Source organism: Lagopus leucura, unplaced genomic scaffold, assembly GCF_019238085.1.
Source record: "Lagopus leucura isolate 7727_CA_CO unplaced genomic scaffold, USGS_WTPT01 Super-Scaffold_100159, whole genome shotgun sequence".
Classification (NCBI taxonomy): domain Eukaryota; kingdom Metazoa; phylum Chordata; class Aves; order Galliformes; family Phasianidae; genus Lagopus; species Lagopus leucura.
Genome location: NW_024962335.1, coordinates 13,252,176 through 13,273,105, shown reverse-complemented (window position 1 = coordinate 13,273,105; position 20,930 = coordinate 13,252,176). Strand labels below are relative to the sequence as shown.

General features: G+C 47.2%; 1 protein-coding gene across 3 annotated transcripts; it reads right to left on the bottom strand.

Moving 5' to 3' along the window:
• Positions 1 to 609: 609 nt before the first annotated feature.
• Positions 610 to 20,503, bottom strand: MFNG (MFNG O-fucosylpeptide 3-beta-N-acetylglucosaminyltransferase). Of its 3 annotated transcripts, none has more exons than XM_042890404.1 (9): positions 19,663 to 20,503; positions 15,386 to 15,434; positions 14,683 to 14,785; positions 14,433 to 14,586; positions 13,725 to 13,810; positions 12,430 to 12,595; positions 11,671 to 11,756; positions 10,746 to 10,825; positions 610 to 1,320 (listed from the first exon to the last, which is right to left on the bottom strand). In XM_042890404.1, the coding sequence occupies exons 1-8, from the start codon at positions 20,008 to 20,010 to the stop codon at positions 10,759 to 10,761; spliced, it is 1,059 nt and encodes a 352-aa protein (XP_042746338.1). In that variant the 5' UTR covers positions 20,011 to 20,503; the 3' UTR covers positions 610 to 1,320; positions 10,746 to 10,758. The 3 variants fall into 3 exon arrangements, 2 of the variants coding, with proteins under 2 accessions (XP_042746338.1, XP_042746337.1); XR_006182121.1 differs by lacking the exon at positions 610 to 1,320 and adding an exon at positions 8,551 to 9,719 and having other exon boundaries at positions 9,828 to 10,825; XM_042890403.1 differs by lacking the exon at positions 610 to 1,320 and having other exon boundaries at positions 8,551 to 10,825.
• Positions 20,504 to 20,930: the final 427 nt, after the last annotated feature.

Below are 20,930 nucleotides of genomic sequence, written 5' to 3'. Positions count from 1 at the left end.
TAAAAAATCTTAAGACTGTGCACACAGACTGGGGGTCAAAAGTGCCCCTGGATCTATACTGATTTATACCAGCTCAAAATCTGGTACACTATCTCTCAGCTCCAGAGCTATGGAGGTGACCTTCTATTGCTCTCAGTAAAGAAGGAGAGAGATTACATTCCAAGGAGTTCAGGTCCCTCTGTGCAGCTGGTCACTTTGTACTGTGGTGTTTAAGTCATTCCAGCAGGATAACAGTGACCTGAAGAAAAACTGTGAGCTAATTAGCAGTGCTCTCTTCAATCTCCTCCCAAGTTCAAACGCTACAGAAATGCTGAATACCAGGTCTGGTTACTGATAAATTGTTAGATGGAAACAGATAACAGAAACTGGATTATCCAGAGAGCTGGCTCAGTTAGAAGACTGTGTTGAGAATCTGGGGGACAAAACAGGGAGAGATGCAGTGTGGTGTTGAACATGCCAGTCCCACAGGACCTGAAGAAAGTAAGGGAAGTCCCAGATGAGATCTGGAGGAGAGTCCCTGAGGAGAAAGCTGAGCTGAGCCCTGAAGAGCACTTCCACTGGAAGCTTCCTTTTGTAAATATTAAAATACAGCAACAACAGAAATAACACATGCAATGGAAGGAATTTATTTATTTTTTCTTAGGAAATCAAACAAAGGTGTTCATCAGCCTCAGAAATTGAAACTGTGCTTTATCCTGTCCTGGAAGGGAACATTGAAATTGCTTAGATGTGCAGCCTAACAGAAAACTTCAGCATGACCTTAGCACACAGTGTTGCCATCATTTCTGGGACTGTTGCAGTCTTGAAATGCCATGCGTGGCCACTGTCTGCTAAGAAAGGCACTGGGATGTACCATATGTAACCAAGGCTTCCTTGGCCTCAGTTAAAGTAAAGCAAAAACTAAACTCATGGCATCAAATGTGGAGTAAAAACTGGGCTGCCCTTTCCCCCAGCTTTCCACTGAATACCACTGAGAGCACTACCCTGTATCCCCCTCCCATAGTCATCTAAATATTGACCTCCAGACAATGTGGAGCCATCTTCTGCTGCTATTAGCCCAAAATGATGGAAGAATCACAGGTCAGAAAAAGCTTTGTCTGATATAAATGTAAATGTCACTTTAAAGAGGACGACTCCAGCCTAACAGAAAATCCATCACCTCTCCCAAAGACTTTGTGAGCTCTTCTGGAGGCCATGGTGTAGCTTAGAGAACAGGGTGGAACACAAGTGCTATTCTTCCAGATGCCTCTACTCAGCTGCTGTGGTCCATTTAACAGTGGATGGATTTGTCACTGCCACAGGAGCTCCAGCTTCAAAAAGCTACAAAACAAGTGAAAGACAGTCAATAACTCCTTTTTTTTTTTTTTTTTTTTTTTTTTTTTTCACTACCCAAATCCAGATGCCTGTGGTGCTGGCATGAATCCCATCCTCCATGCTACCCTGCCTAAATCCCATCCAAAGTGGTGTCAGGCTGGGAGTTCCCTGAACTCCTGTAAATTAAAATGGTTTTCTGCAGCTGAAACTGATATCCCACCTTCCCAAACTGGATCACTTCCAAGTAGCACAGTAGACTTCAGAAGGCTTATTACTCATCAGGTACCAGATCCTACCAAATAAGCCAATGTATGCTACTGGCACCCTTCAGCAGAGCACTGAGAACCTGCATCAGGGAGATCTCAGAGAAATAACAGTTTGCAAAGCTCCCAGGTAGAAGCCTCTTAGGACTTTAAGGGTAAGAGCAGAGAGATGAAAATCTGCACTGGATTACTGAAACAAGCTTTGACTGCAGCTCTCTGTAAGCTTCCTCTTTCCCTCCAGGTCTCAGTGGACTTCTACCCTGTTTCCATGCTGGTGGGAACAGACTGTGATGGAAACAAAACCAGAAATTCTTCTGATATATGAGAACTGAAAGCTGGCTATACAAAAGAAAAGGGGATGGAGGGATACAGAGGGAATGGAAGGGCACAGATGCCAGGAAAGAGAACACAGGGCAGGAAGAGAAGGGGGAAGTCTGACAGAGAGAAGGGGAGGGATATGAAGGGATTGCCTGATGTCAAATCTGATAGAAAAGAGGATTTGTCTGCAAAAAATAACCCAGATCTAAGCCACAGTATCAGAGCAGCTGTGTACAGACCTGTAGCACCCTGTATTTGTTCCTACACAAAAGCAAAAAAAGGGTTAGTGTTAGTTGCAAGGCAAGGTAGGATTGTGCCACGCCAGGATGCTGTCCATCAGCCTGCACCAAAATGAAGGAAAGGCAAACAAAGAGGGAAGGCAAGATAAATGAGGGTAGAGACAAGGTAAGGTAGGGGAAGGCAAGAAAATGCAGGAAAAGGCAGTGGAAGGCAAGACAAGTAGGTGAAAGCAGGGGCATGTCGGACCCGTCCCTCTCCAGGGTGCTGACCAGAGCTTCCGCCTCCCAAACCCTCTCCTCTTCCTGCTCTCTCCCTGACAAGAGGGCAAGGGCCATTCCAGAGATTTCAAGCAGTTACCAAAGCACTGTGCTCCGAGAGCGAGTCGAGCAAAGGGAAAATGAAACATCATCAAAGGGATGCAAAAAAAAAAAACATTTTTCCTCTCCCTAACTTGTCTCAAGGCAAGACTAGCTGACAGGTAGTGAAATGCAAAGATCAGTCATCATCTGAGTCTCTCTGTGCAGGGTGGACTTCACTGTTCCTCAGTCTAGAGGTTAAGCTCTCAGTACTTCTATCCTGTGTTGCCCTGGATGTCTGAGTGCACTTTGAAACTGCTGTTGCTGTCTCCCAGGCTCTCAGCATCCACACTGGAAGAGCAGAGAATTAAATGGGATGATGGACTTGGCCGTTCCTCCTGCACGTGATCTGTCTATAATGTATGATCAGGAATTGATTGTCACACAACTGCCGTGCTCTGAGCTACATTCGTCACCAGGGAGCTTTTGGTGAAGAGTTTTTTTTCAGAGTCCATATGGGTTACAAATTTTTTCATCTGAAACGTGGTTTTGAAACCACAGTTCACCCACAGGATGGACTGATGCTCTGTGTCCACAGTGGATGAAACCCCTCCTATGAACCATCACATTCTGCAAGATGGAAGGCCTAGAAAGGATCTGACCTTCTCTGCCCTCAGGTCCTGTATGTATCTCTGCCTCCTTCCAAACACAGCCTGGCCTCATCAGGCTTTTTTTTGTCAGAGAACTGCAAATCAGCTGCCCCACAGAGGAGAAAGCAGTGCCCTAGAGCCTGACAGAGTTGCTTCATCTGGAAATCAATACTGGCACAGAAGAAACCTGTTTTTACAAGATCAGCCTGTTACCACTGTTTAGTTATCAGCAGTTTTCCAATCAGACACTAATAGTCTGTACCAGAAGAGCAGGATTTAGTACTTGGTTGGAAAAACTTCTGCCAGAAGGGTTGGAAGGGTTGTGAGGTAGCTGCTCCTTCTGCAGGACCAGATAACCCCCTGAGAGATTGATAACACCACCTCCTTAAACCTCTGAGATCCTAAAATGTGACCAAATCAGAGAGCAAGCTCTCCAGCCACAGAGACCACTGTGTTACCAGACTAATAGCTACATAAATATTTCTTTCCAACTTTAAATTTCTAGCAAAATGTCCTTTGGGGATGCAGATTCAAGGCATCAGCTGGGGCCATTTTCTCCTATCCTCAGAGCAGATCAGGGAGCCTCCATCAATCTGGGTCCATATCTCATGAGAATGTGCTACCCACCAGCAACCCAGCTCCACTTAGGGAGATGATTAAAACAAGGAAAATACACCAGGAGGAGTCAGATGAGAGTAATACAGTCTCAGGCCAGCAAGGATGAACTACTTGTCTTGTGGCATCTCCCCCAGTTCAGGCCTCATTGGCTGTGCTTTGCCCAACAGCTGGCTGAGTAGTTATCCTTCTTTTGTAGACCAGCACCACATATCTATGCTGGAATATTATTTTCCATTTCTAGGAAATTGGATTAAAGGTCAGAGAATACCAACTGTTATTTACCTTTGATTGAAACCCCCCCTCCTCCCACTTGAGCTGGAGAGGCCAATATTGCTGTTATTTACTCTGCTGCCAAACCTGGAGTTCAATGCCTTCCCTGCAGCACTCAATAAAAGCCAACCCGGGAGGTGAGGGGGTACAGCAGGCAAGCAGAAGGGGCTGTGTGGGTGAAAGGGGAGTGATTATCCAGGTCAGTAAGTTCAGTTTGTTTATTTTGCTGTCATGCTTTGGCTCAGCATGAGCCAGGGCCAAGGGTGCTGCAGGTGCCTACCTTGCTGGCTCACGAAGTCATCAGGGATCTATGCAGGGTGATGAGAAGCAAGCTCTGTTTGTCCCCATGCTTGTCCTCTCCCCTCACCACTTCCACTGTCAAACTGCTTTCTTTTTTGCTTCTCCTCCTTCTCTACCTTTCTCTAGCCTCCACCTTCACTCTCCCCTCCCATAAGATCGTCCTCACCTCTCTGCTGCCTTTTCCTCCCCTCCTTCCCACTCTCTCCCCCCACCCCTATTTCTCATTCCTTTCACTCCCCCTCCTTCCTTCTTCCTTCACCCTTCAAGCTGCTATTCCAGGACAATAGAGCAGATGGCAGGCTGTTGATTTTATACATCCCTTTGGAAAACCAGCTCAGCTGTTGAATCTGCCACTTTTTCTAAAAACAGACATTGTCCAACTCTAGCTCAATGCCGTGAGAAAAGAGGGGGTTATGGAGAGGTCCTGTTTCCCTGACCATCTGCAAGGATCATACCAGGACTTCAGAAACTGGCCTCTTCAAGAGCTCAAAGTGGAGATTTCTGCCCCACATTTGAAGAAACATCACAAGTGGAGGGAGCTTGTCCAGTCTCTACAGTCAGCCTCATTGCAGTCAAAGCTGATGGTAACGTGGGAATGGTGGGGCAGTGAGGAGGGCCAGAGTCTTCCCTGTGCATCCTGCTTCTCTGAGTGCCCGTGAGAGCTGAATTGCACCGGGATGTCCCCAGGCAGCAGCCATGCAGCACAGAGCAAACACTGATTCTTTTTTCCAAGCCCCACATTTCCTGATATGCCACTGGGGTAGTAATGTGTGAAAAGCCACAGGTCATTGTGTGGACTGAGGGAGATGCAGTTCTTGCCTTTTTCTTTCCAGATTTCCCCTCTTTTTGTTGAACACCCAACCCTCAAAGGATCAATCCTCAGGCCAGCATTCATCAGCTGCCAACACAGCCATGAAGAGGACATAGATTTTGTTCTGGTTCTTTATCCAGGCTACTTATCTATCCCTTCACCTCTCCATCCCTATCCTTCAGCTCCTTCATGGTATTTGTGGGTGGAGAGAGAGATTTTTCTGTGATTCCTGTCCTTCCCTGTCCCAAACATCATCTTTTTTCCCCCTACTCTGGTATGGCAGCACTATCCCACTGGTTTTATAAGCCTTTTCTACCCTGCTTCTGCTTGTAAGGCTTTGGGGCAGGCACCATTTTTCTCTCTGTCCGTCACCAAGCACAAGCTGGCCTGGACTCATGACTGGGTCTGTTGGATGCAACACCAGATGTTTTAAGGCACATTCTCCACCTGATGCACTGTGGCCAAGGGCACCAGTTGCAGTTTCTGTCTCTGCCTCATTTATAGAGATGGGAGAGGGAAAATGGAGGTTCAGCATAGCAGCATTTCTCCCCCTTCAATTGCCTTGTCTAGTTCCAATTCTTTTTCTTACACTGCCAAAATCAACAGTATTCTTCTCAAGCAGTGGCTGGAGGGTTAGGGCCATAAAATCCATGTACAAAGTGCTCTGTTTAATTTGTTCTCAAAGTTCTCTACAAATCAGATGCAGCTCCCAGTGAAACCAAAGGAGGTTTAACCAAGGAGCAGTCAGACACAACATCTGAAGAGGCTCCTTAGCCTTGCAAAATCCTGGAAGGCAATTTGAGCATGACTGATAGGCAAGCAGCCCATTCTAGAGGTCTGTAATTAAGCACACACATTTCAAACAGAGATACAGATGAATTCCCAGTCTTCTTGGAGTCCAAGCTGGATAAAGCAGGAGTGACAAAAAAACTCATGCTTTCAAGGAATAGCCTTAAAGAGGTAATGCCAGCTGAGTGACAACAGCTCAGACCTCAACTCCTTTAACATCCCAGGTAATTGGGTAGAAAATCTATAGGAAAAATCCTGCAGTAGTTGGTGAAAACACAAATGGGCATTTATATTTGTCACAGCTCTTAGTTTTGATTATGTCTATGGCAACATTCACATCCTTTTCAGTGGAGCCATAAGCCCAGATTGAAATTCTTTGTGTGAGATCCCATGTCTGGCACTGACTGAGAGCAGGGGCCAAACTCACTGTGTGGTTTGTTGCCTCTAATTCAAAGCTGTGATGGACACATGGTCCTTCAGCTTTGAGTTCTATGATTTAATTGCATATGGAGCCCACTATTTACAGGGGAAATACAGATGAAATTAGAAAAAGAATGTGTGGTAGATGAGACATGAAAATGTGTCACTATGGATACAGAAAAAGGTGATCAAGCATTTTTGTTATTTGAAAACCTAGACCCAACTACCTCACCCAAAGAAGGGCATAAGGCCTAGGAGTCAAAAAGAAGTGTGTAGAGCCCTGGTGGCCAGTAGTGCAAAAGGACAAGCCTGTTGTCCTGTGGGTTTATTCAGGGATTGGAGATAACAGAAAGAAATAAATGAAAAGTGCTGCTGAACACACAGGCACTTAAAGAGGTACCTGCATCGTAAGCATGGGCAAAGACTCAAAATTAAGATAAAACTTCTGTGAGGAATTTAGTACAAATGGCATATCAGCTTTTCATAAGCAAACAAATAAGCAAACAAGCAAATAAAAAGAACAAAATGAAGAGAGTTGGGGCCAGCCAATCTCACCTCTTCCAAGTTCTACTGCTTGGTTGTTAGTTTCCTTCCAATCTCTTTCTTCCCATTTCTTGCCCTTTGGTTTCTGTTTAATACACTGTTAGTCTTTGGAAGGCTGCATCTTTAGCAAGAGGCTTGGGGAGGGAGCTGTGGCTGCAGCCTTGGTACAAGCTCAGTAGATCCCATTGGTCCACTGAAATCTGTTTTCCTTCAACAGCAGAGCTGTTAAGAGGAATTGGCACCAGAAAAGCATTATATAGCATTACTATTCTTCTCTCTCCCCTTCAAGCCTTTAGCAACAATTGCAGTTTCCCTCCTATTTCAACTAACTTCGGTTTTCCCCCTGAAGAAAGGATAGTCATTAGCATTTTTTGCCCTGTCAAATTGGGCTTTTCTTGTAAAAATTCTTTGCAGTTCAGGGAAAAGCATAAAAAAAGTTATTGTTAACATGAAAGCTCCACTTAATACCTTACATTTCAAATACTGTAACTGGCTTTTTCCCCTCCTTCCCTTTTCTCTGAATCTTCAGTACACAGCTTAAACATCATTAATAGTGTTCGTTGCTATGGTGTTGGGCAGCTGAGGCCTCTGTACTTGAAATCCAGAGCTACACATAATGTTGTACAACAGCAGGGTCATGCCAACACCTTTGGCTTTGACCCCATTTTTCCCAGTAAAATAAAAAGACCATGTCTCCATCCCTTTTAGTTCTTGGGATAGAATTTTTTCTTTTTTTTTTTTTTTAAACTGCAATGAGAAATGGGAATGTGAAAGAGGGAAAAGGAAAGAAAAACACAACATTTTAATAGACCCAGTGGAACTCTTTCAAAAAAACTCTTGACTGTTACAATCTGTTACATCAGAAAATCATGAAGGAGAATAAAAAAAAAGATCAGCCCATGGAAAGTTTCACATGAGATTGTTACTCATTTTCCCAAGCAGCTAAACATTTTAATAAACTAGGAAAATGAGACTGTAAAACCACAACATCTGACAGCAAGCCCCAGGGGCAGGAACCATTCCTGAAACTAATTTTAACTCAGGTTTTAACACTGATCAGATTTCAAGAGGAGAATGTCCCCTTAAGCTGTTTCTCTGTTCTTGGAGAAGCCGTGGTTTCTTATGTTGACTCTGAAAAGCAATTTTCTTCCCAGTGCATTGCTCTCACAGGTACATCAGGACCTTTCTGTCATTCATTTCTCTACAGCCCGAGAGATGCCCTGCCCAGACATCCCCTCATTTCTTCTCTGTTTTCTTATGCAAGAGGATATTTTCCACAGAAGTGGCACTGCTCCTGTATAAAAGCCTCATCTGAAATGGTTCCCATGCAGCCACTCAAGGACCCAAATCATTGAACAGCCTTACTGAAAGCACTGGGCCAATTCAGAACAGCTGAGGTCAGGATCCAACAAGACCTTCCAGTTTCTTCGAAGGGCAGTGAGTCTGCTGTACCAGCTTCTTCTTCTCAGGCACACGAATCTCATTGTGCTTTGGCTGATACCAGGATATCCACAGATAGGACTGGCATTTTCACTGCAAGACTCAATTAACAGCATAGCTGTGAGTTGAATGAGGATAAAAGATAATATCTGGGTAGCGTAGATTCATAGAATCACAGAGTGGTTGGGTTGGAAGGGACCTCACAGCCCACTCAGTCCCAACCCCTGCTGTGGGCAGGGCTGCCCCCACCAGCTCAGGCTGCCCTGGGCCCCATCCAACCTGCCCTTGAGCACCTCCAGGGATGGGGCATCACAGCTTCTCTGAGCAGCTGTGCCAGCGCTTTACCGCCCTCTGAGTAATGAATTCCCACCTAACATCTAACCTAAATCTCCCCTCTTTTATCTTAAAATCATTCCCCCTTGTCCTATCACTATCAGATCATGTAAAAATTTGGTCTACCTTCTGTATATCAGCTTCCTTTATTTCTTCTCGTGAAAGCATTTTTCTTCTTCTAGTTGAGTTCAAACAAAACCATTTGCCCTTTGGGTAGGACTATTTTATGCTGCACTGATTGTTTGATACCTGGGTTGTCTCTATTTTGAGCTCCATGTCTCACACGGCTGAGTGAGATGGAGCGCTTTGCACTTCTCCCAGAATGGTCACTGCCATTACGTAGCTCCTGCCACTGCTCAGCATGAATTTCCAGTTCAAAGACATATTGTGCAAGAGCAGAAAGAGGGGTTCTTGGCTGCTTCACAAACTGCCTAAAGCTCATAAGAACGACCAGGCTGGAAAGCAGCTCCGCAGGCCCCCTCTTTCTTCTTCATCAGTAATTACAGTGATCATTCATTTCTAGGTCCCTCTTTGATGAGACAGAAGGTCCTTCTGATGCCTTTTCTTTAGGCCTCATGCAAGCTGTAGGGGAGATGCTGGTGTCTGAGGGGTGAGGTGGGATGGGAAAATAGGGTGACCAGTTTCCAGCATGGTAGAGGCATGGCGATAGTCCGCCCTTGGCTCTGCCAGCCCACCAGCAGCAGGCTTAGTCCAATCAGCAGCATCAAAGCTGAGCAGCTCTTTGGAGAAAGGGCACGTGTTCTTTTAACCAGAGATTACAGGAATCTCTCTCTGATTCCAGCAGTCTGTTTTGAAGCACTCTTTAAAGAGAAATACCTGATTGTGGTGCTGCCTGCCATGTAAAACAGCCCCTTTGCCTTCCAGCCTTCCCCGCATTGCTCTCCCCCAGCCATTTATTCATGTGTACAGGCACAAAATGGTGTCAAAGTTCATTCCCCACTGAGTGGAATTGTCTCGCTTTCATGGCAGGATCTGTGCTGAGAAAGGGGTTATCCATAAACATGCCAGAAAGCCTGTAACCTATTTGGGCTGGCTCCTTCTCCCTGTTGTCTTTAGCAGGGACAGCAGGAAGGCAGAAAGCTGCTCTTAGCATCTGGAAGAAAGAAATGCAGAGATAAAAAGCTCTTTGCCCTGCAGTTTCCATTCCTTCATGACTTAATTTTTTTTGGTCAGGGCACAGAGAAGATTTTAAAGGTGTAACCTCTAATCCGCTCCCGTGTGCTCCTTCTCCATCTCTTCCTTTCTCCTCTCTTTCAGCCAGTTTTAATCCTTTATGTCTCCTCTCTCACAGGTAGGAGTTGGAGTCTAATCTCAGACGACAGGTTGATAATTAGAGCAAAAGATTATCCTGACCCCATATCTAGCAGGTAAAAAGAGAGGAATAATGCAGGGCCATACAAGATCAAGTCTTCAGTGTTTAGAGCAGAAAACATCCTCATCTCCATCTCTCCTTCCATGATCCCCATTTCGTACTTTGTACATTCCCCATTTGTCCCAGCCAAGGAGAGATTCTTGATTTCTTACATTTCTTGCCTACCTCCCCTCTGATGGCCAAGAGCTTTGTTTTTTCAGCACTCATTCAGCACAGAAATGATCACATTTTCCATTTCTGAAGGGAGAGTGGAATCAGAGTTTAACGAGGCAGAGACTCAGCCAAAGGGCTGCAGCTGGGAACAGTGGGAAATGGGGGAAGCCCAGGCACATACAGAGAAAGAAGCCTCAGAGACTGAAGCCAAGGCACACTTCCAGTGATCCTCAGTCAGGCACTGGGTACCCTGATCCAGCATCCTTCTGATTCAATACAGTGAAACCACAACAAGGAGCAGTGGGTCCCATCTCTACCCACATGCCCAGCAGTCACCACCCAGTCCTTAATCTGCTCAGGAAAGCATGCTTCTCTCATCTTTCATAAGCATCCCAGCACAGATGGGAAGCCCATCCACGTGTCCAGCCCACGTTATCCATCTTTGGTACAGATCTCTCTTCTCCTGTATCACTGGTACTCAGCAAGGACCAAAAAGCCCCAACCACCATAAGTAAGGGGAAGCTGGGAGCACAAAGCTTCTTCAGTGCCCCATCCCCTACATGCACAAGCTGAAGGGATAACACCAGGACTCACTGTAGCTTGGGCATCACCAACCAACAGCCTGAAGGCACCAGGGGGTAGCAGGATAGAGATGGCAGTGGAGAGATCGAAACCTGCAGGGGAAAGAGTGAAGGAACAGCATGTGGCAGTTTTTACTGCAGAACAAGGTGGGGAGTGGAAGGCTTCTGTCTTGTGTCACGTCCCACATCAGATGTTCACCCTACATTACAGTGCTCTGGGACCGGCTCATCTTACAAAGTCTTGATTTGGCAAAGCTGAGCAGCCAAGCTTTCCTCCAACACCTGAATCCTGCTATGGACCATGGAGCCCAACTCACTGCTCAACCTGATTGCATTCAGTGAGATGGGGACTGCACCAGACCCTGCTAAACTGCTCTGTAGATGCCCTTTTAATTGTGTGGTTACTTCCCACCCCTTCTATCTCCAGCCAGAAGCTTCCTACCCAAGTTCTGCAAATAACAACTTCAGGTTTGTTCACTCAAAGCAGAGCAAGTAAATGAAAGAGCACTTTTGTTTGCAGTTATCCTGAAGCAAACCTTTTTCTTTTCTTCCTTCAATTTTCTCACCAAAACAAAGAAAGTAAAATAAAGCAGAATTTCCTCTCCTGTGTTTAGAAGAACATTTCAGTTCCTGTCCCAGAGGTAAAAGGTTAGCTTGTTTTTTTTGTGTGTGAAATGAATGGCAAAACTTTTGGCTCAGTAGCTGTTCAAATAAAATGTTATAATACTTATTTTCTTTCCTTTCATCCAAAGTGGTTTGCAAAATGTGTGTTTGCAAACATCTTAATGTTGGTGTGACCCTCACTCAACAAGACCTGCTACTGCAAGGCTTTTGTCCCTCACTCTAGACCTCCTGCCCCCTATTTAGCAGCCTGTACCTGCCACCCTGCTGTCCTACAGCTCAAACCTCAGCAGTGCACTGAGCACTCACACCCCTACCTTGAGGGATCTTCCTGGGGTGAGAAGGGACCGCTGAGTTTGATAACGTTGAGCTTGTTCTCGAAGACACCATAGCTGAGTGTGACCTGAAAAGAGAGAAAGGGAGAAAGGAGCAGGGAGGGTGATGTGTTCAGGAATCTGCTTTGAGTGACAAAATCTCCCACTCTCATTCCATCTCTGGTGGCTTGGCCCCTGCTTTCCAATTCTCCTCTCCTCCTTTCCATGATGTAATACTGTAAATGCCTCCAGCCCTAGAAGCATTCAAGGCTAGGCTGGATGGGCCTTTGACCAACCTGATCTAGAGGGAAGTATCCCTGCCTATAGCAGGAGGGGCTGGAACTGGATGATCTTAAAGGTCCCTTCCAACCCAAACCATTCTATGATTCTATGATTCTATGGTCCACCATGTGAGTCACCTACACCATCTGTTATCTGCCCATGCAAGGCAGACATGGTGCAAAAATCTTTCCCAACCAGTCAGCGTTTCTCCTTGCCCTGATACTATGATCCCTCCAAGGTCTGCCCCCATCCTCCCCTCACTCCCTCTAGACATGCTACCCACCACCAATACACAGCAATTGGCATCTGTGCTGCAGGCAACATCTGCTCCTTACTGCAAGGAAGCACTCGTTGGCAAAATATCTTCAGAAGTGTGGACAATTGTTTCAATTCACATCACTGCCACCAACAGGCAACGTCCCCCACGCCTTTTTCCACCTCCCCTTTCTCTCAAACATTTCTCTTGTTTCTGTTGCTCACCTGCTGCATGAGATGAGAGCTGGGGATGAGTTGCAGATTCTCCAGGTGGGAGTGGAAGAGCATGTTGGGCAGCAGCTGCCCACCAACTTTGCACTCAATGATGTAACCTATGGTGCAGTCGTCTGGCAGACGGATGAGCTCTGAGGTGCTCACGAAGTTCTTGCCACTGGAAGAGAGCAGGGCTACATGAGTTATGTAAAGGAGTATGAGGAATATAGGAAACCAGTTCACTGAAAACCAGAGTAAACCTTGAAACAAGGAAAAAAATCCCTTAGTCCTACTGCAAAGATGTGGGAATGCGTTTCTGCTCTTCAACCATGTCCAAACATGCTGTCCCACCAATTGCTCGATGCTATCCCTGACAAATAGAATCACAGAATCATTAATGTTGGAAAGATCAATGAGATCATCCAGACCAACCGTCAACCCATCACCACCATGCTAACTAAACCATGTCCCATGTCATCATCACCACCACAACCATGGTTGATGGTTGGTCTGGATGATCCCATTGGTCTTTCCAACACTAACAATTCTATGATTCTATCCATGTCACTTGAATTTTACCCTCGATAACAGATTGTTGTCTTTTCTGGATTTTGCACAAAGAATGTAGCAGGGTCTTCATCTAAATCAGTAAAAACTGACCATGAGCCACCTGATGTGGACCAGGTCTGTCTTTCTGGGTACGCAAACACTTGGTTAAGGCTGGCACAGATCATTCCTGTTGACGTTTACACATACAGTCTGTAAGATAACCTAGGGCATGCTGGAAAACATCATCATGTAGGTTGGACTAACACATGTCCCCGGGACCTACTGCCATTCCCTATGCATCAAGCTTAGGAGATAACCATGGACACTGTAAGCAGCTGAATAGAGTTTAAGGTGAAGGACTTGGAAATTAGATCAGGAAGGAGGCAGAGGAGGTTGGAAGGAGACAGAGCTCAATCTGGGCATTTACAAAAAGAGCCAGAAAAAGCTGAAAGAAAAAGGAAGGAAGGTTGAGGAATAACCAAAAGATGGAAGGAGTTGGAGGAGGAGTGTGTCATCGTGTGATAATGTTTGCTGATGTGCTTTCTCCTGCCTTTCTTTAATCAGGTGGGAGATCCACCCACTACATCCTTCCTTCAGTCCCACATGCTTGCAGAATTGAAGCGTGTGGCTCTCTGCACCCTTTCAAACATCCCTGCAAACATCACATACACAAATCCAGATTTGACATTGGCAGAAGTTATTGTGTGTCTGTGTTCCTAATCCCAAAGACTCACATACCCTGTGACTGTACAGCTTACCTGGCCCAAGGCATCATCTTCCTTGCCAGCCTGAGACTGATGCAAAATCCAGCTCCTCCTGTGGCAAACCAGAAGCGCACAGATTTCTGGAGAGAAACAGCAGAGCAAATCAATGGCAGAGGCTCAGATGACACCATGCTCCCTGAGCTGGGAATGCTACAAACGCAGCTTTGACAGAGAGATAAAGAGCCCTATTGTCACTCCCCAGTTGCTGCCCAGTACAAGCACCTGTTGGTAACACAGTCCCAATTTTGATCTCCTCATATGGCTGGGAAGTCAGGATGAGCAAAGACTGAAAACATGGCACTCTCAACCAAAGGGAAAAAGAGCCAGCAGGGGTGAAGAGACCACTGGCCAAATTACAGCACACATGCTAAGAAAGGCTAACTGGAAACCAAGGCTAAACAGTGCCAGCTGGCCCATTTGGAGCAGCCAAGCTCCTGCAGTGGAAAGTAGGCTGCCCAAGGCAGGCTGATCTCCCTGCAGATGGGTACCCAAAGGCACAGCAGAACTGTTGAACATCACCTTTCTTCCTCAGGTGAGATTGGAATGAGTCAACACATGCTGCTACATTCAGACAAGACCACACAGTTTTCAGTTGATGTCTCTTGCTCTTGCGACTTTTCTCTCAACCAGAGTAGAGCTATGGCCAATGAGTCAGAGCATTAAAACCAAACCCCAGCTGCTCCACCCTGCCATAGGCTGTACCGTCTGGTTGTTAGACAGTGTTTCAGAGGCTCGAATGGGTCGGTTCAAGCTGGGTTTCCCTAGGTAGACATCCTTCATTGGAGAGTATGAGGACAGGAGCTTCAGGAGGGCCTCAGGGTTCAGATAGTTGTCATCATCCAAATGGCAGAACCAGCTGGAGAGAGATAGGAGGGAGTATACAAGAGATTTGCAGTAAGGAGGTGCCAGCATCCTCAAGACAAAGTTCACTTTCACAGCAGCCCCAACTCACCTCTTGTCACTGGACAGGAATGCATCAAACTCTGCAGCCATCTTGCAGGAGAGGGCTGAGTGACTGTGCTCAGTAGAGCAGCTGGTGAACACCACACGGTCACCTGTGGACAGGGAGAAGGCTGTTGCTTGCTGCTGGCCCATACAGACATGGAGAGGACTTCTGAGTAGGATGAAAGAGGTTTGCTCACAGCCAGATTCACCACGGTCTCTCAGTCCAAGCCTGCTGTGATGTAGGCTTCATCTCCCACCTGCTCAACACTTCCCCTCATCAACCTCAAGACATTCCCTTCCTACAAGCCTTCTCAAAAGGCTTGTAGGATAGGAAACTATCCTAACAGACCCTGCCAAAGACTGTGTCCCATTCTTTCTTACAGCCTCCCTTCAGACATTGAAAGGCTGCTTTCAGGTACCCAAGTGGAAAGACATTTGGTCTCCAAACAGTAAGACAACAAACAAGGGTTTCAAACTCAAAGAGTGAAAACTAAATTGTACATAAGAAATTTTTCACAGTAAAAGTGAAGAGATGCAACTACAACTCTGGCCCATGGCCAGAAAGGGTACAGGAATCAAGGAAGGGTTTTCTCCCATGCTGCTTGCACTGTGTGGCTACAGCCTGGAGCTAGCCATCCTGCCTGGCCCCCTCCAAAGGCCATGTTAGCTCAGAGTGAAGGCAGAGATGGTAATATAGGAAAGGTGTTTACCCATTCTTCTCTTCAAGGCATCATCTTCTTCATCTGTGAAGACATACGTCTGTGGAGATGAGAAAAGGATGTTACCATCAGGCGTGGAGCTGGTGCTTCTACTGCATTCCAGGCAGTAGGCAACAGAGAGGAGGGACAGTGGCTGCCCCAGTCCTCTTCTTTCCCACTAAAGCCTCTCCAAACCCTCACAGGCTGTGCATGCAGACCCCACCACAACCGTTATCCCCATGCCCTCCCATTGCTTCATGCTGCTTCCTTCCACTGGCCTGGAAGGGCCTGGGAAGCTTGCTTTGCCCTTGCACAGTTGCGGGGCAAATCACAGGGGTTGATCCCTGCCCCGAGCAGAATCAGCGTTCCTTTGTCATCCATTACACCCAGCCAGCACCATCCCTGTTTGCACTGCTTTATTTTCTCCTAAAGTTTCAGAAAGAGGAACAAGAGGGCCTGCAAAACTGAGAGAGAGGGTGGAGGAGGCCTGGTCTAGGTGTTCATTGAAGAAAAATGAAAAGCACTGTGGCCAAGGAACGCTCAGGCTGAAAGGAGAACATCTGTTTGTGTGTTAAGTGTGCTCAGCCCCCTGCCACTTCCCTGCCTCCTCCTTCTCTTCCTCCACCCCCAGGCTCTCTAATGCCATTATGTGGCACATCTCCCCCTCTTTGGGTCTGGGCAGGGATCACAGCTCAGGAAGAAAAGCTTTCCTCAAGCAGAAAATGAGCTTTCATGAAATCAAAAAGGAGGTGCAAGCCTTAAACAGTCTCTCTACCAGCTGCCTACAGGCTGGTTAAACACTGCACCTGGGCAGGGACAAAAGGGACGAGGCAGATGGACAGCAGCTCCTAGGAGCTGTCACTGCTCTGATGAGATGTCCTTGTTTCGACACCGCCCCATATCATCGAGTGCTTGGGTTGGGCGATGTGCCCTGCATCAGCAATGTGTGGGAAGAGAAATGATCTGAACACACAAGGGAGGCGATGAAGGGCTCTCAGAGAGCACCCAGTCAAGCAGAGATGGCAGGGTGGACAATCTCAAACATGCAAGCTGTGAGTCGGCAAATTCCTCTCCTGTCTCACAGCTGATTGCAAAAACTGACTCTGCATACAGTCCTACCGTGCCTCAGCAAGATAAGCCCTCTTAGTTTAAACCACTTTCAAGGCGGTCATGGGACTGGAAGCAATTAGCAAAGTCACAGGTGAAGGAGTCCTGAGTCAGGTGACCGTATCTTAATGTTCAAACATAGCAGGAATTCCCAGCAGTATGGGACTCGCCGTGCCAGCACATCCAAAGGCAGAAATTTCCACTATGACAAATGTTTCATCTTAAGAGAACAATTCTGAAACCACTGAAATCTCCTGGCATTCAAAAAACAGAAATGTTTCTAGAAATGACTTGCTTACAGTTGCAAAACCAATCAGAAATCATGTGTCTAATAAACTTAATATCTCATTGCCTATCTACCTTTCTATTAATGGCAATACTCTGAACCACTCACATTCCCCTAGATGCAAAGGGGAATGCTTACTTGCAGACACCTGGCGTACTCCTTTAGGAACCCAAGGCCCATGGACACCTTCTCTGACAGGTGGACCAATGGGCCCACAGAGCTGTCATTCTACCACAGCTTCCCACTCGCCTTCTGCACCTCACCTTCTCTAAGACCATTTCTCCTGTCAGTGATGGAGGGAAATCACACCAGGATCAGGCTGGAAGACATCCTTCAGTTCTGGACCAGAGAAGTGGGAAAAGATGTTTGCTGGGCGCTAGCAGTGATATGGAGCCACTGCTGTCCAATAGGTTGACCAGGCAGCTCTTTATGAACTTAAGTACACACGTGATGGATTAACACAATATTTTGAGGCTTCCTCAGACCAAACTGGAAAGTGACCCAAGCAAGAAAAATGAGAAAAAGGGAATAAATATGTGGAACCTGACAGTCCAGGATATTAATCTACCAAGCTCCCAGAGTATTTCTTCCCCAGGAAAAAACAGCCTCCAAAATGCAAACACATCAACACGTGTAATGGTACAGCTGGGCAGGAAACTGTTCCCCTGCCCAGAGAAGAGATTCAAAGTCTACAGTGTGTTCACAACACTGAAAGCATGAAAAAACACTTCAGGGTGGGTCACTCCGAGTTTTCATTTCCATCAGTTGCATGTTTGGGTTGCTGAAAGGAAGGGTGCTGGAATGTGTTTATATTACCGAATAAAATAGACCAGAAAAACTAGACCTATCTCCATCAGAATGTGAAGAGGCCAACAGTACCAGCAACTTTGGGATGCTGTTCAGCCTAGACAGTCATCAAAACAATTGTGCTTAGATGAAGCTTTTTCTAACTAAAAGACTTTTCCTAGGTAATTTGGCTCCCACACAATCTCTCCTAACCATAAAAGATCACAGCTGGCCCTGCCTCCTGCTGCAGTCACCTAAGCCCGGCCTTTGAGGTCCAGGTTACTTCCTCTGGGAGGGCACTGTGCAGGAACCAGCTCTTAAGCCAGGCTTGGCATCAGAAGCATGGCCAGCTGACAAAATTTCCACACTGGCTATATATATTTATTTATTGACATTCATGTATTTCTCTTTGCCTCCCCATCCCTCCCCTGCCCTCAAGGGCATTTAGTACAAAAAGCAGAAGAAAAACATGGAAAATTGAGAGGGGCTAGGGGAAGGATAGTGCTGAGCTTGTAACAAAATTTGATAACAATGAAAAAACACTGTTTAAAAAATGCCTGACCCTCCCATTTGACCCCTTCCTTCATATCCTCCTACAAATGAAGTTTTCCTATGGGTGGGCAGCAGCACAGAAAATTCACTGCCTCTTCCCACGTTGGAACATCACTTGTCTGCCAAAAAGAGATGGTCTGGTGAACGTGGGGAGATGCTATCTAAATCCTGCCACAGAACCATAGAATCACAGAATCATGAAGGTTGGAAAAGATCTCTAAGATCACCCAGTCCAACATCCAGCCCATCCCCACCATGCCCACCGACCACATCCCTCAGTGCCACATCCACACAGTTCTGGAACACCTCCAGGGACGGTGACCCCACCACCTCCCTGGGCAGCCTCTGCCACTGCAGCACCACTCCTTCTGAGATTAAATTTTTTCCTGAAATCCAACCTGAACCTCCCCTAGTGCAACATATCACCTCTCAGCCTATCATCTGCAGGACAGTAAGATGTCTGTCTGTCAATTGAACAAGAAGGGGAAGTTGAGCTGCTGTGTGCAAGTCCACTCCAACAGCTCAGTTGGAACTGTTGAAAGCGTGTGCCCAGGGAACAGTTTGGTTTCTCCAAAGAACTGTTGGGCTTAGAGGAGAAGTGCGTGTGGAGGAGGAAGCAGGGTCTCTCAAATGCTTAGGACAGTCACACAGACAGGAGAGGAAGTGTGTCTGAAATAGGACATGATTTCCTGCGACTACCACAGCAGCACCCGAAAGTGGAAAACCACCCTTACCCAGAAAACCCTGCACTGCTTCAAGCACTCTCCTACCCAGAACCTCCACCCCCGCCTCCCTTCCGCACATAGGCCTGAAGTCATCTTGTTGCATGCAGGCAGAGGCAAAAGGAGGAAAAAAAATACCCTTTGGGGACAGCCGCAGGGTTTTTTTGTTCTTGAGGAGCAGCTTTGTGAGGGGGGAGAAGCAAGGAAGAGAACTTCTGCCCACCACAAAGCCAACCTGCAGAGCAGCACAGTTCCATACCCTGCAAACTTGTGAGGAGATGGGAAGCCACTATTTCAGATAGGCTGTGGAAGGTCTGTTCTGTTCATCTGGGGTGTCCCGGGCAGTCTGTGCCGTTAGTCGTTAGACATAATGAAAGAAAATCCCTTCCATCTCAAGCCAAAGGAGTTGGGGTTAGGTTAGGCAATGGTGATGCTTGCTAAGAGCACTCATAAAATCATAGAGTATCTCGAGTTTAAACGGTCCCTTCAGGATCGAGTCCAACTCCTCAATTCGCACAGTACCACACAAAAATCAGACCTCATGTCCCAGTCTTCATGGGAAGTGCCCACTTCAGCCCCTCTGACCACCATAACTAAGCACCAGTGGAAGCTCTTGACCCTCTCTGACCACCCTCCCCATGAACCAGCTATCAATGCAACATTTCACATGATACCATCTACCTTTCAGTGTGAACAGCAATGAGCATTAGGGAAAATGAGGCAAAGGGAAGCAACACAGTGCCCAATCTCTGCTTTTGTTGGCTTTGTGCCTCCCCATAGACTCCCCTTGCCATGTACACTCTCTGTAGCCCAAATCCACATAACCACATGCTCACCTGCTCTCTTGCCCGGGATATCCACGTGTCCAGAAGCAGCTCCATCCTGCTCTGGTGAAATCTCCTGGTGGTCTTCACAGCTATGAAAACATCCCCAAGGGTCAGGTTCCCTTCAGTCTTATATTTGTCCAGAGAACGGACCTGCAGGTTCTTCTGCCCAGTGCCACCACCTCCCTTGGCATCCTCTGGGCTCTCATGTGTTCGTTGCTCTGGATTCTCCAGTATCTGCTCCCTGAGCCCTGGGTATCCCAAGGTTTCCTGAGCTCCACGGTGCCGTACAGAAAGGAGAGCCACACTGACCAGAAAGACTGCAGCTCCGGAGAGACCCCGTATGAGCCGACGGCCCATGGCTTCTGGATAGCTCAAGCAAGGACAGCTTCAGCCAGCCTGTACCTCCATGTGAATCTCTCTGCTCTTCTTTAAACCTTTAGAAGGGTGAGACGAACTGAGAGTAAGGTATGAGTAGGATGTGGCCAAGGACTTTATCCAAGATGAAGACCAGCAAGATAAAGCAACAGATGAAATAAGGGGAATTTCCATAGACCAGGGCGCCGATCATCCAGCAAGATGCGGACACGTGATGGGAAAATACTCCAAAGTGACTGGTGGGTGGCTGGCACAGGCTGTCAAGGGGACAGCAAGCATTATTGCTCCTGGTTGTGAAGATGAGAGTCCTGGAATGGATGTGGAAGGGTCAGGAGAGGAGATCAGAGCCATCAGGGGGGTGTCCGGACAAAGACATCAGCTCCTCAGAAGACAGCAGCCAGTGTATCCAAGCCATGTGCTTATGGGGCTGGAGCAGGGCTGTGGGAAGGGGCTGCCTGGCCGTCCACCTGCTCCCTCTCCGCGGCTGGGTCCCTGCCAGCCCCCGGTCCCGCCTCCGGGTATGGGGCGGAGCGCCAGCCCCCCGGGGAGGAAGAGGATGGAGGGGGGAGGGTGAAAGGGGGCAGCCCCCAGGCTGAAAGCGGATTGGCTTCATCTGCTGCTCGAGATCCCCTGGCTGGGAGCACTCCTAGGTGACAAACAGCTGATGGGGAAGGGCAAACCTGTTGTTTGAGTGGTTGTCCCCTTCCCCCGTGAAAGCCCAGCCCCCGCTGTATGGGAGGGCACAAGCCCTGTGCAGCCTTTCGCTGCTACAAGAGCATAGGGAATGGATTCAGGTTCAGGTCAACAGGATCTCACTAGTGCCTGGCTCACTAGTGTCTGAAACTCATCTCCCCAAACCACAGCGCCAGCACACTCGCTCTTGAAAACCCCTTTCCCACTGC

What these genes read in the sequence shown, in the direction of transcription:
- MFNG (XM_042890404.1), bottom strand. Translation starts at nt 20,010, where the DNA reads ATGGGCCGTCGGCTCATACGGGGTCTCTCCGGAGCTGCAGTCTTTCTG. An exon ending in AAGATGATGCCTTGGGCCAG is followed by an intron (nt 12,596 to 13,724) that starts GTAAGCTGTACA and finishes GCTCTCTTCCAG; the next exon opens with TGGCAAGAACTTCGTGAGCA. An exon ending in CCCCAGGAAGATCCCTCAAG is followed by an intron (nt 10,826 to 11,670) that starts GTAGGGGTGTGA and finishes TTTCCCCTGCAG; the next exon opens with GTTTCGATCTCTCCACTGCC.